The sequence below is a fragment of the Moschus berezovskii genome, chromosome 16 (genome assembly GCF_049115385.1).
Source record: "Moschus berezovskii isolate FMDL1 chromosome 16, NW_MosBer_1.0, whole genome shotgun sequence".
Classification (NCBI taxonomy): Eukaryota; Metazoa; Chordata; class Mammalia; order Artiodactyla; family Moschidae; genus Moschus; species Moschus berezovskii.
The window spans coordinates 61,263,784-61,277,933 of record NC_142475.1 but is presented as its reverse complement, the minus strand read 5'-3'; the positions used below and the strand labels follow the sequence as shown (position 1 = coordinate 61,277,933).

The window sequence follows — 14,150 nt, the reverse complement described above, 5'->3', positions numbered from 1 at the left end:
CTACCCACAAAGACATTTTAAACACATGCCAGTCAAACTGAACATATGGATTGCATTTGGATCCTGATTTGAACAAATCATTAACAGAAACAAAGACAGCTGGGGGAATCAGAACACCATGTAAATGTTCATTTTTTGGTATGATCCTTATACTTCTTGTGGTTCACTGAAGCTGTTGCTGTTTGTCCTTATCTTTTAGAGACACATACTAAAACATTTATGAAAGAAACGAAAGAATATCTGGGACTGCTTAAAAAAAAAAAATTAAGGGGGCAGAAGATAGAGATAAAAAACAAGACTGACCAAAGCAGATCTGTTGAATCCAGGTGACAGGTACGTGGAGGCTCCTACTGGTCTGCCTACTTGTGCATTTGTGTAAAAGTCACAAACCAACAACCTAAAACATGCCCAAAGTAAAAAGCCATTTGAAGGGCTGAGCTACTAAGGAAAAAAGAGACTACAAAATCCATTTGTATGTACATATGGGAAGGAATCTAATAATGCAAAGTATTATGAAACTGTCCAATAAAACTGTGCTTAAAGTCAAAGGGTATTATTTATGTTAAAAATCACTTGATAAAACATCCCATAGGTCGATCCGTTTAAGATGGTGAGCTATTGGGGCGGTGGGGGACACAACACAAGACTAGAAGGCAGACTGACTTTGAGCTTCAGCGCACTACCTCTTCAGTTCTGCGACCTTTGACAAGTCACTTCAACTTTTTGAGCCCCCGTTTCCTCAACTGCCAAAGCGGAAACGGTGGCTTGTTGCCTTACTAAGTACTGTGGATGAAACGAGACAATGTATATGAAAGCACGGTGTGAGTGGTCATAAAGGGGCACAGAAATGCTGGAGAGTAAATGCACAGCACAACTGCATCAAATCAGGACTTACTCTTCACTATTTGTAAAGGAAAATCAGAGAGGTTGACTCTTTTTGAAAATACCAATCCTCTCGGTAATCCCTCCAATACCACACCACAGACTGGCTGCCCCAGAAGATGGATGTAAATTACCTAAATTTAAATGCCTCCCATTTTACTTAAGGAAACAAACCCAGAGTCAGGAAAAGCTTTCTTTTCCAATGAAGGATGCAGGTCTTGTTTGTGTTTGTTTCCACTAAGGAAGTCAATACTAACCTCTCTTCTGTTTCCTGGCACTGCGCAGCTAAATCACCACAAAGGAAGGCTGGCTGGAGGTGGGGACCGTGTGGGCTATGGAGCCCCGCAGACCTGGGTGTGATTCTAGGCTCCATTTTTTATTAGCTGGGTGGTGTGAGGCTTAGAAATTGCACCTACAGTTATTTCTGTACTGAGTACAGAGTTGGGACTCAAAGAGTGAAGAGTTACCACTGTTCATGAAATTGTTAACCTACTGAAAGACTGCAGGATGCAGACACCAAGAGGCCAGACCAAAAATTCAGCGTGGCATCTAGGTTGGCCATGTATCTGTGGCAAGACCTCCAGGAAATTTAGCAACTGAGGGTTTTTCCCAATCGCTCTATGCAGCTGGTAGGCATACAAGTGAAGTCCAGAGAGACAAACAGTAGTACTTGGAAAACTTTTACCAGATCAGCCCTCAACAATTAAAAATCAAATGCAATTTTACTATATCTTTCATTATTTCATCTAATTTTTGAGTGCCTAGTAGGTGAAAAAGAAAGTGGGGGGAGGAGTAGAAGGGTATCCCTGGCCTCAAGGTACTTATAATCTACTAAAAGGCAATACATGTATGACCATGAGTAAATATATAATTCAATTAGCCAACTGGAGGATGAAAATGTGACTTCTAGGGCCATGCAGTTGATTCTTAATGTCTTGTCAGGAAGCTCTTCGTGTTTATACACATATAATTTTATTTACCTATTTTTGGCTGTGCTGGGTCTTCCTTGCTGCTCTACGGCTACTCTGCTGTGGTGCATGGGCTTCTCACTGCAGTGGCTTCTCTTGTCATGAAGCATGGGCTCTAGGGCACACGGGCTTCAGCAGTTGAGGCTCCCAGGTTCTAGAGCACAGGCTCAATAGTTGCGGCACACGGGCTTGGTTGCATGTGGGATCTTCCCAGACCCGGGATCCAACCCGTGTCTCCTGCATTGACAGCTGGATTCTTTACCACTGAGCCACCAGGAAAGCCCAGGGAGTTATTGTTCAACTCTAACCTAAATATCACATGTTTCAGCTGAAGCCTATTTCCTGATGGTTCTATTTCATTAGCATCCCATTCACAACATAAAGCATTTTGTCTTGAGAATAAGTCTGAGGGAGAAAGAGCAAGGACTGACCTGAATCCTTTCTCAGCCGAGCTCATCATCTGTAAATTGGGGCAACAGCACCCAGCCCACAGAACTGCTGGAAGGATTAAGTGACATGAAGTGTGTAAGGCACCCAGCACAGAGCCCAGCATACAGCAGGTGCTTAATTGTAGTGTTGGCAGATTCGGGATTTGTTCAAACTCTTTCACTCAAAACATGCAAGCCTTGGGACAGTGACAGCACTCCCTTGCCTTGGTATCCCTTTATTTACTGGGAAGCAGCGCCTTCACTTACATTGTTATGAAAAATATTACTATTATTAAAGCAGCAGCAGCTGCTGGGCCAGCCGTAAATGATTATTTTGACTTGCACCTCCTGGAAATAAGGAGTATCTAATTTTATGTTAAGCGCTATTAATGTGAATAAACATCACAGGGAAAAGGAAATGGGTTGCATTTTTTTTATATAAAAAAGTGATTAATGAAACGAAGACTCCCCACATTTCAAAACAGCAAAGACACTCGAATTTTATTTGTATGATAAAACTGGTCAGTGAAGCCACTGGATGGAAGGAAAGCTGTGGCCCTCGTCAGACCTTTAAGTGGTTTATTATCCGACACTGGGAGGAGACAGTCAGACCAGGACACTCCCCAGCAGCCCTGCGTCTCCCAAACATCCTGGGGATCCACGGGAGGTGACTTCTGAGCACCATGTCATCGCTGCGGGTTGAAACGGCGGTGGGGTGTTCCTACTCTGCCCACACCCTGTGTGGAATGTTGGTCTTTCTTGACCACATCTGGAAAGCTACAACTAGGCAGCGCGGTGCCCTGACCACAGCCCTTCAGAGTGTCCCAAGTGAATACAGAGTGGAGGGGTCACGGGAAGGCAAGACTTGCAGAAGGAAGGGCAGAGAAACTAACATCCCCAGGGCGGCCGGTGAAAGGCACGTGGCTGCCTCACCTCCCGCACCAGTTCCCTGGACCACCCTGTGAGGTCCCGAGGTCTCCAACAGGCTCTCGTTCCAATGGAGGGTGATGGGACCAGTAGACGGGATCCCAGTCCCATCCCCCTGTGTGATCCAGTATGGAGAAGGTGCTTCCCTAGTCCCTAACCCTGCTCTGAGGACCACCATCACGCCCACACCCCATCAGGTAGCCCCACCCTCTCAACAAAGCTGACTGTACTAGCAGTGGTCTCCTGACCCCCACTGCGCCAATCTGATCCACCCCACCCCACCCCCGTGACCCCAGGTGTCCCCACCAGGCACAGAGACTTAGCTGGTGAGGGCACTGGAGCCAGGGATGTCCCCTCTCTATCATTTGCTCAGGAGAATATTTTCATTTCCCACCATTTTGGACTCTTGTGTTCTATAAGATATCCCAGTGAGTCCTTACAATCAACCCTCCCTTTGCCTGGACAGGCTGTATCCTGTTTTGTAGGGGGAAGGCGGAGCCTGTTACTTCCAACAAAAGAGCCTAACATGCCTGGGTTTTTCAGGGCCTCCGCTTCTTCTCCATGGAAAGCAGGAGTTGAACAGATGGTCTCCAAGAACTTTACCAGGTCTGTCAAAGGTGTGACATAGTAATACAGGACATTGGGGGTCACGGCTGTCCTCCCCCGAGTACCTGAACACAGTGCTACACAAAGGCAAGGTACCCAGGCTCTACTGATAACAGAACGAGCTTGGAAGAACCTGTATTTTTCTCCATCCAAATCACATCTGGCAGGGAGGGAGATGGTCTGGCTGGACTTGGCCAACTCTGCTTTTTGGAATAGCTGCTACATGCAACACAACCATCTTTAGGGCTTTACCTCCCTGGGACAGGCGGCTCTGACTTTGTTTTCCTAGCTTCTGGGTGGCTAAACTGGGTGCTGTCTTAACAAAGGCACACGTATTCCAGTTCTTGGGGGAAAATTATGCCATGGCCTTAGCATTAAAATTCAGTTCTTACATAAGTGAACGCTAAGCGCACCGAGACCCTGGGCTGCTCAGCACGAGCTCTGGGTGGGGAGAACCCACCGTGAACTGTTATTCTGTTAAGACCAGGCAGGGTCAAGGGTGTCCAGGTCTGACCTAAGCCCAGCCCCAGAGATCATGAAAATGCATCTTACTGAGGCTGAAAAGAAGTTACGAGGCATACAGAAATGCAAATTCAAGGATAGATGCTTTCCTTTGAAGGCGCCTGCCTCCAAACCAAAATAGAATTCCTTGTGGTCTCAGTGCTTCAAGCTGTAATCAGGAAAGCAAACAACCGAGCTGCCAAGCTCTGTCCTCCTGGGGCCAAGGCAGAAATGTTTCCCCCAGCGCCTCCCCACAAACGACCCAAACCCAATATCTGCATTTATTATGGAACAGAGAAAGCGACTTGTTACTCCAAAGCCCCAGTGAAAATCAAAAGGGACAACTGCCCCAGCCTTGATGCACTGATGGAGGGCAAATGGCAGGAGGAGAAGGAAAGAAACAGCAGCGACCCAAGGAAGTCCAGACAGCAAGGCAGCGCCCGCAGAGCCCGTGAGGCTGGCCTGGGTCTGAGGAGGCAGCGCTGGTCACCGGTCCCCTTACTTCAGAGCAGTGCCACCAAAGGCTGCGGACACAGCAAAACTGAGCGGGCAGCCTATTTCAGATCAAGCTGGCTCTGACCATGACTGCCCAGTGGCCTTCTGCACCTCCACCATCAGGGTCCTCCGAGGCACACAGCCGGCCCTGTCACTGACCTCCTCACCCATCCTCTGCCGAAAGGGGTCTCGTCCTCTCGTCCTCTCCTTCTACAGGTTCAAGGGTCCAACCCAATAATAATAATGCGAGGATGGTGAGGCAGTGAGTGTCACAGAGTACTCGCCATGCCAGGTAGGGCTCCGAGCGCTTCGCATACACCAACCGGTTAAGAGGCAGCACACAAAGATGCAAGAAAGTTCAGGACTCGCCTGACACACATGAGAAGATAAGAGGGCTGCAATTAACCCTGGCAAGAGGACTTTGTCCTCCTGTTGATCCAAATGTCACCTGCCGGTCCGCAGTGGCGAGAACTCTGCCCAGCTCCCCACCAAGGAATGCCTCTCACCTCCTTGAGCCCCGCCCCATAGGAGGAAGGCTGACTCATGTGGCAGGGCAGCCCCTGGCGTGCACATTTTACCAGGAGTGAAGTCACCGGATGGGTGTCGCACGTGCATTCTTCCCTTTAATACTTCTGTTATTCATCAAATGAGGAGGCCGAGGCTGAGCTCCCAAGTGATCCCCATCGAGCCCATTGCTTACTCATGTTTAGATAATACACGCAGGAAAGGCCGAGGCCAAGGTCTCCCTCCAGTCCTCAAATGACTAGGTTACAAAAATGGAAACCACTTCTCTGAGGCTCCTTTTGACGCCCAGACACAAACGCAAAGGTCTGCGTAGCGTCTGAACATCCAACACCACAAAGGCATCTAACGAGAGCTTCTGAGCCCCACATCAAGGAGGGCCGCCGTGGCCTCACTGGGCATGTGATGTGAGACCAGGACTTACCAGCAGACCGGCCAGCAAGATCGAGGCTCCTTAATTCTGGCTCACTCTCCACCTCCTGCCTTAAGCACGTTCTAGAGAAGGGCTCCGGATGAACCCCAGGCTCCCCGCCCCCACCCCTCCACCCCGCAAATAAACAGTCTCCATAGCCATTCTAGAGGAGATCAATCCTGGGTGCTCACTGGAAGGACTTATGCTAAAGCTGAAACTCCAATACTTTGGCCACCTCATGCGACGAGTTGACTCACTGGAAAAGACTCTGATGCTGGGAGCGATTGGGGGTAGGAGGAGACGGGGACGACAGAGAATGAGGTGGCTGGATGGCATCACCGACTCAATGGACATGAGTTTGAGTGAACTCCGGGAGTTGGTGATGGACAGAGAGGCCTGGCGTGCTGTGGTTCGTGGGGTCGCTAAGAGTCAGACACGACTGAGCGACTGAACTGAACTGAACTGATAGACCTCAGGGAGAGCAGAGTGCAGAGAGCCTGGACTGGGAGTCCGGAGACAGGAACTCAAATCTTCACCTCGTTTCCTTCCCATCTTCAAGCCTCGGTCCCCACCTCTGAAAACAGCAGGACTGAACCAGATCTGTGTAGGTCCTTTTCCTTCATGAGCTTTCTCCCACAGGAATATAGAACTTGAAGGTTCTGCAAGCAAACCAATCATGAGAATGAGAGAACCTTTTGCTTTCCAATTTTAGGAATCTATAACTGATGATCCAAGTATGTGATCAGCAGATGATCAGTGTGACACCACCAAGCTGACCTATACAGCCAAAATCAAAGACGACTGGCATGAGAAAGACGCTGAACCACGCTGAGACAGGTGTTCGTTCATTCCTCTGGGCCACTGGCTACTGGACCCACATCGTGACTTTCACAGGCCCCTCAGAGACCAGGTTCCTGGGCTGGCGAGCACCAGCCTCCATTCTCTCCCAGGTCCCGTCAGCTCTGATGTCCACAGTTAACAGCAGCCAGCCCAAAGGCAGGGCTGGGATGGGCAGGAAGCCAGAAGGCAGCAGGCCACAGAACCCTGCAGCAACTCCACCCAGGGCTGCAGGTTCTTCAGCCAGGGCTGTGGGCAGCTCACAGGCAAGCACAGGTTGGGCGACAGTCCCATAAGTATGCCAGGGTGGAGCTGGAAACCACAGGGCCTTGTCCACTTCCGCTCAGACCAGGCAGGGCAGCTGGCAGAGCCATCTCTGAGGACCACAGGCAGAGACTTCGAGAGACATCAAACAGAGGTCTCAGAAGAAGAGACACAGAACTCCCCTTTTTTTCTCTACCCCAAACTCTCTCCTCCCTGGCACCACAAATCAAGTGAAGATAAGAAAAATAACCCGTAGATATCTACAAGACAGAAAAAAAAAACAACAACAAACCCACAGCAGACAGGAAACACAAAAGAGTGAACTACAGGTGAAACAAAGGCTTTCAGACCCTGAGAGCTTACCTTCAGAGCATCCACCACTGTGCAACTGTGGATAAGGCATTTTACCTCTCTGAGTGGTGGTTTGCAGTTTACCCGCTAAGTCATGTCCGACTCTGCGACCCCATGGGCTGTAGTCCGCCAGGACCCTCTGTCCACAGAATTTTCCAGGCAAGAATACTGGAGTGGGTTCCCATTTCCTCCTCCAGGGGATGGTCCCAACCCAGGGATCTAACCCGTGCCTCTTATGTCTCCTGCATTGGCAGGCGTATTCTTTACAGCTGAGCCACCTGGGAAGCCTGCGCTGAGGTTTATTCATATGTAAAAGAATAATAAAAATGCTATCAGACACGGGTTTTATTAGATGGTAAAAATGTTTCTTTATATATGTATAAAAAAGGCAAACAGCACTAGCTTAGACTAACTCACTAACAGGTTTGAGCCCTGTTTTAGAAAGAGCATGAGTTCTGTTACAGAAAGGAAGTAGCCTTCTCTCTTTGCTTCTGCAGGCAAATGTATTCTTCATTCACTGGCCTTATCTGGTTAAGTCCAGAGAAAACTCACCCTAGGTACCTCCGCACTGAGAGCCACAGAGCCCAGAATTCTGCATGGGACGGTGGCTTCAGAAGACTGGTTCACCTTTTGTTGTTTCATCTTCAAGAGTTCAGGGACAAAGAAACCACATTTTCTTGAACTTAGACAATGCACGGGACCAGTCCTGGTTTTATCTAAACCTTCCCTGAGACTTATTTTTCTTTAAGATCACAACTGATCTTACCTGCCTCCTGAGAAACCTGTATGCAGGTCAAGAAGCAACAGTTAGAACCAGACATGGAACAACACACTGATTCCAAATTGGGAAAGCAGTACATCAAGGCTGTATATTATCATCCTGCTGATTTAACTTTTATGCAGAGTACATCATACGAAATGCTGGGTTGGATGAAGCACAAGTTGAAATCAAAATTGCCAGAAGTATCAATAACCTCAGATATGCAGATGATACCATACTAATGGCTGAAACTGAAGAAGAACTAAACCACCACTTGATGAGGGTGAAAGAGGAGAGTGAAAAAGCTGACGTGAAACTCAACATTAATAAAAAATAAGCAAGATCATGGCATCCAGTCCCATTACTACATGGCAAATAGAAGGGGGGAAAGTGGAAGTGAGAGTTATTTTCTTGGACATCAAAATTACTGCAGACAGTGACTGCAGCCATGAAATTAAAAGATGCCTGCTCCTTGGAAGGAAAGCTGTGACCAACCTAAACAGCATATTAAAGCAGAGACATCTCTTTGCTAATGAAGGTCTGTATAGTCAAAGCTATGATTTTTTTCCAGTAGTCATGTACGGATGTGAAAATTGGACCAAAAAGAAGGCTGAGTGCTAAAGAGTTGATGTTTTGTGCTGGAGAAGACTCTAGAAAGTCCCTTGGACAGCAAGGAGACCAAACCAGTCAGTCCTAAAGAAAATCAATCCTGAACCTTCACTGGAGGGGCTGATGTTGAAGCTAAAGCTCCAATACTCTGGCCACCTGACATGAAGAGCTGACTCACTGGAAAAGACCTTGATGCTGGATATGATTGAGGGCAGGAGGAGAAGAGGGCAGCAGAGGATGAGATGGTTAGATAGCATCACTGACTCAACAGACATGAATTTGAGCAAACTCCAGGAGACAGTGAAGAACAGGGGAGCCTGTTGTGCTGCAGTCCATGGGGTTGCAGAGTCAGACATGATTACTTAGCGACTGAACAACAGCACCCACATGAAGAACTCCTTGGAACTTGAACGTGAAGATAAACCAAACCACCTAGGAACTTACGCACCTGATTCATGGTACCAAAATGAGAACAGACAATGAGTGAAGCCTCCTATGCTTCTATAAAACACTAACCACTTAAGTATGTCTTTGTAGACATTTAGAACATCTATTTTAAGTCTTGACTATTTAAGGGCTTCCTAACTCCACTTCTTGCCTGGAGAATTCCAGGGACGGGGGAGCCTGGTGGGCTTCCGTCTATGGGGTCACACAGAGTCGGACACAACTGAAGTGACTTAGCAGCAGCAGCAGCAACTCCACTTACGGAGAAGGCAATGGCAAGCCACTCCAGTACTCTTGCCTAGAAAATCCCATGGATGGAGGAGCCTGGTAGGCTGCAGTCCGTGGGGTCGCTAGGGGTCGGACACGACTGAGCGACTTCACTTTCACTTTTCATTTTCACACATTGGAAAAGGAAACGGCAACCCACTCCAGTGTTCTTGCCTGGAGCGTCCCAGGGATGGGGGAGCCTGGTGGGCTTCCGTCTATGGGGTCACACAGAGTCGAACACAACTGAAGTGACTTAGCAGCAGTAGCAGCAGCAACTCCACTTAGGGGCTTCCCAGGTGGCGCTAGTGGTGAAGAACCCGCCTGCCAATGCAGGAGAGGCAGGTTCGATCCCTGGACAGGGAAAATCCCCTGGAGGAGGGCAGGGCAATCCACTCCAGTATTCCTGCCTGAAGAATCCCACGGACAGAGGAGCCTGGCAGGCTGCAAACCATAGCGTCAAAAAGATTCAGACATGACTGAAGCAACTGAGCCGCAGCAGAGTTCATTGTTAATACCACTTACTTACTAGCCATCTGATCTTGGAAACAAATCACTTCATCTTGCTAGGCCTCAGCAGTTTTCTTCCCTGTAAAATGGGGCTAACAATTGTTCCCCCTCCATAAAGCCTGTGTGAGGGTGAAGTGTCCTCAGGCATGCCATGTGCCTTCAAAGTCCTGGTACCGAGCAGCTGCTTAATGAATGGGCAGAGCATGCCTCCTCCATCACCATCAAAGATAAAAGTGCTGGGCCAACACTACTGAATCAATAACCGAGCTGACCTTCACATATCATATTGGACTCTCCCTTTCAGCCAACACTATGCATGCACCAATCTGAGCCTCTAAATGAAGAGCCTCTCCTTTTGTCTCCCTCGATGGTGCCTGCTCCCTTCCTAGGAAAGCTCAGCCTTCTCCTACTCATTTACTCATAATTTCCAAACAGTCACGAGTAAAATGGCACACGTCAGTGTGCTTTGGTTGCTGAATAAGCAAAACACTGGCTTTTTGCTTGGAAAACACTCACACACCAGCATGAAACCTTGGCAGTCCATCCACTCTTGCCTCTCAAAAGCAGCCACTCATTCTGTGCCAGCCCCACCATGACTTCCAGAATCATGGGGGACCCTTTGCCCCCAAAGTTGAAGCCTGGAAGTAAATTCTTTTCTTTTTTTTTAACCATGTCTGTCTGACCCAGTTCCTAAAGTGGTCATCAGTGATAGGTTAAAATAAAAGCAGCAACATCTGCAAAGCACAGAACTCTTTGCCAAGATGACAAACCAAAAGGAGAGTGTGGGTTAATTTGGGGTTCCAAGTTAGGAGATCTAACACAATTTTTTACATGACATTTAGGCATGCTACTCTGGAATTCCAAGAGCAAAACAGTCCATAAATAAATAGGAAGACAATTGCTAGAACTAGAAAAATATTTTTAAAAAATTCCAAGCTGCCCAAATTAATTCCTATTCCTGAGTTTCCACATCACCAAAAAAGTACCCAAAATTTCTCTTCCTAAGAATAACCACAAGATAACCCAAACAGCAGTCTTCAAGTTTCCACCTATTTCACTTGTGAAGCCTATGCCAACAAGAATTTGTGGTTTGCCCCAAAACTTCTCCTTATATTTTGAGGGTAACAACCTTAAGCCCCATAATTTTTGAGAACTGAGTGCTGATCCACGTAAGATATTTATAAAAGTACCTTTTTCATACACATAAGCTTTGGGGGGGTGGGATTAAAAGTTCAATCGTGGTAGTTATCTATCAATTAAGAAACTAAAGGGCATATTGCACATTTAGGCTAAAGGCAATCACTCTGAATCCAAGCTCATAGAATTCAGTTGGGGAGTTAAAAGATGGACTTCCCTGGTAGTCCAGTGGTTAAGAATCCTCCTGCCAAAGCAGGGAACACAGGTTCAATCCCTGGTCCAGCCGTGGAGCAACTAAGCCCAAGTGCCACAACTACTGAAGCCCGAGCACTCTAGAGCCCGAGCTCCACAAGAGAAGCCACCACAATGAGAACCCCGCCCGAGGACTGCAACAAAGAGAGCCCTCACTCGCCACAAGTCAGAAAGCCTGTTCACAGCCAAAAATACATAATAATAAAATACATTTTTAAAAAATGTGAAAAAGGAGTTAAAAGATGGAGACTGGGGACAATGACTTCTTGATCAGGACTGTACTAAAGTCAGAAAAAAGTTACAAAATTATTGTGCTGCTCTTGATGAAACAATCACTATTGTATTTTTGAGAACCTGAGTACTACCAACATACTCTAACATCACACTTTTGAACTTCTACCCTGGTTCCAATTCCTTCTCAAGTTCACAGGTGACCAGGTTGGTAATAGGACTGGATCTGTTTTTCTACCCAACCTTGCAAAACAGCCCACCAAAAAATATATCAGCTGCATTTGCTTTTAAATTTAGTAACCTCAAACAAAGATCCAGAGCAGCTGCATATAATTTAAAAACACTAACCCTATCCTCCAGTGTGGCCACATAGTATGGGCACATAACCCTACAAACAGCACCAACTATATACTTAGCCTTATCACAGCCCACACAAACAGAATACAGTAACATTATCTGAATGTGCAGAAAGGAAAAGTTAAAATGACTGACAGCTCCATCAGCAGGCCCTGAAGGACTTAACTAGAAGGAAAATAGCCCCTCAGTCTAACCAATGTCATGTCCTTTAGAAGCATATACAGTAGGTACAGAAAAAGGATGCAAAGTGCTTCCACATCAGCATGTTTCAATTCATCACAATTAAGTGAAGGACAGACTGGTCATAGGGTTGAATGCCTGGCAAGTCCACTTAATCCCAGACACCAAGCATCAGGCTGGTTCAACAGACAAGACAGTTGACAGAAACAAAACCACAACAAAGAAAAAAAAGTCATTTACTTCTGGCTTTCAAACAAATCTAGTTAGATGATGCTTCTCCAACTGAATTTCAAAATTCAGTTCAATAACCCAACATTAACTTTAGAGAGAATCCAGAAGCAATCTCAACTGGCATAAAACATTCAGACTCATATGCGGCATCAGGTCAGCAAAACAGGATCCAGCACCAGCAGAAACCTCTCCCCTCCTAAAATGTAGGACCCTGGTGCTTCTGAATACACGCATAGTTCTGCGTGTAACCTGGCCCAGGAACGAGTATCACAGCCTGCACCAAGAGCAGTCTGCTCACAGAAGCCCACGCTTCTTAGTATTACACAGGAGGAGCCGCGGGGAGCTTAGATCAGAAAGAGCTCCCCAAACCTCAAATAAACCAACCACAGAAGAATCCACCCAAGGAGAACGATCTGCCTTCCTAACTTCCTCCAGTGCTACCTTTTTTGGGTTGAGTAGGGAGTGGCACTTTATGGCACTTACATATGGGGCAGAGTTCCAGGGCAAATATCCCGTTTTTGAGGAGGTTCAGAGGCTTCCCAGCTCCCAGGCTTGCAGATTCCTCCTCATGTACCCACTCGGCCCTACCACTAATGCACCTAAAAATTTAAAGGAAATTGCTAAGCTCTTGACACTGTCGGAGGCACCCACAAGCTTTCCCTGGAGACCTTAGATAAGAGGAGCGATTCTTTCTGCATCTCAGGCCTCCCTTCTTCCGGCCTGGCCAGCTCCTTGGGGCAGCATCGGCCTCCGGGCTCCATTCACAGCTTATGAGTGCCCTGCGGGCAGGTCCTGCTGGCGCAGCAGCGTGACTCTACCAAACCAGTCGTGACTCTACCAAACCAGTCGGCGAGGGGAGCCGGGTGGGGACCAGTCTGCATAGATAGCTCTTTCCACCCAAGGCTTTAGGACGAGAGAGAAGGAGGAATCCCGGGGTGGAGGCAGTCCCGGCCAGAGCTCCCTCTCATTCCTCTGGGGTTTTTCCACCAGTCCTAGCCGATGTAGCTCAGCCTGCCTGGCCAAGCCGGGCCATGGAGAGGTGCATTAACTGACCATCTCCCATTCCCTTGCTGGTGACCTTGGCCACGTTGCTTTGCCTCCCTCTGACCTCGGAGGCCTGACACCACCTACTTGGCGGGTTACGAGAGGGTCAGGATGATGTGGAAAGCGCCCAGAAGGGCTCAAGCCAGGGAGAGGACTTCCTCTTAGGGCTGTCCGCAGCCTGTTCAATCCTCTCCCCACCTCCAGCCTTGGGCGGGGGATGTGGGGGGAATGGAGCTGGGGGCTGCACATCCGATGTCCCCCGCCCATCACCTGGCCGCGGGGTGGGCTGGAGGGGGTCCTGCAGGGGGGTGTGGTTCCCCCAGGCCCCATACATCCCCTTCCTCCCCGGCTCGGAAATCGACGCAATCCAACGGCGAGGCAGCGGCCGCGAGCGGAGACAGCGCGGCGTCCCGGCAGGCGGGCCGGGGTCCCCGGAGGGCTGCGCGCGGAGGGCACCGGCCCCGACCTACCTCCTCCAGCAGCGTGACGGTGTTCCTGCAGTTGTGCAGCCGCGTAGTGAAGCTGGACGTGGTGGGCGAGTTGTAGTCCTCGGTGGTCTCGGCGATGAACTCGGAGACGGAGATCTGGTCCGGCATCCTGCCGGGGGAGGGGGCGAGACACAAGCGAGGGCCGGGGGTGAGTCACGGCGCAGGCTCCCGGGGCCGCGGGCCGGCCGGCGGCTCATGAACGCCCCCCGCGCGCAGCCCGCCCCCCGCCGCCCGGCCTGGCGCTGATGCGACCCCGGCGGCAGCGGGAGAAAGCTCTGGCGGGCGAGAAAGGCGGCGGCGGCGGCGGCGACCGCGAGCAGCGCTCGGCGCGGGGCCCTTCAAACTCCGAGCGGCGCGCGAGACTGGGGGCTCTCGGCGACCCGCCTCCCTCTGCTCATGCCCGGCCACGGGGGAGGGGACCCGGCGCGGCGCTTCGCGGGGGGCGGGGAG

The 14,150-nt window shown here is 49.2% G+C and overlaps 1 protein-coding gene across 4 annotated transcripts in view; it reads right to left on the bottom strand.

The window, feature by feature from the left end:
* The window catches only part of ASAP1 (ArfGAP with SH3 domain, ankyrin repeat and PH domain 1), a 357,541-nt gene that overhangs the window by 265,612 nt on the left and 77,779 nt on the right, over window positions 1–14,150 (bottom strand). For all 4 annotated transcript variants that reach the window (XM_088844856.1, XM_055431746.2, XM_055431745.2 and 1 more), the window contains one exon: window positions 13,683–13,809. In XM_088844856.1, coding sequence (XP_088700982.1) covers window positions 13,683–13,809 — 127 coding nt within the window. The remainder of the gene's footprint in view (window positions 1–13,682; window positions 13,810–14,150) is intronic.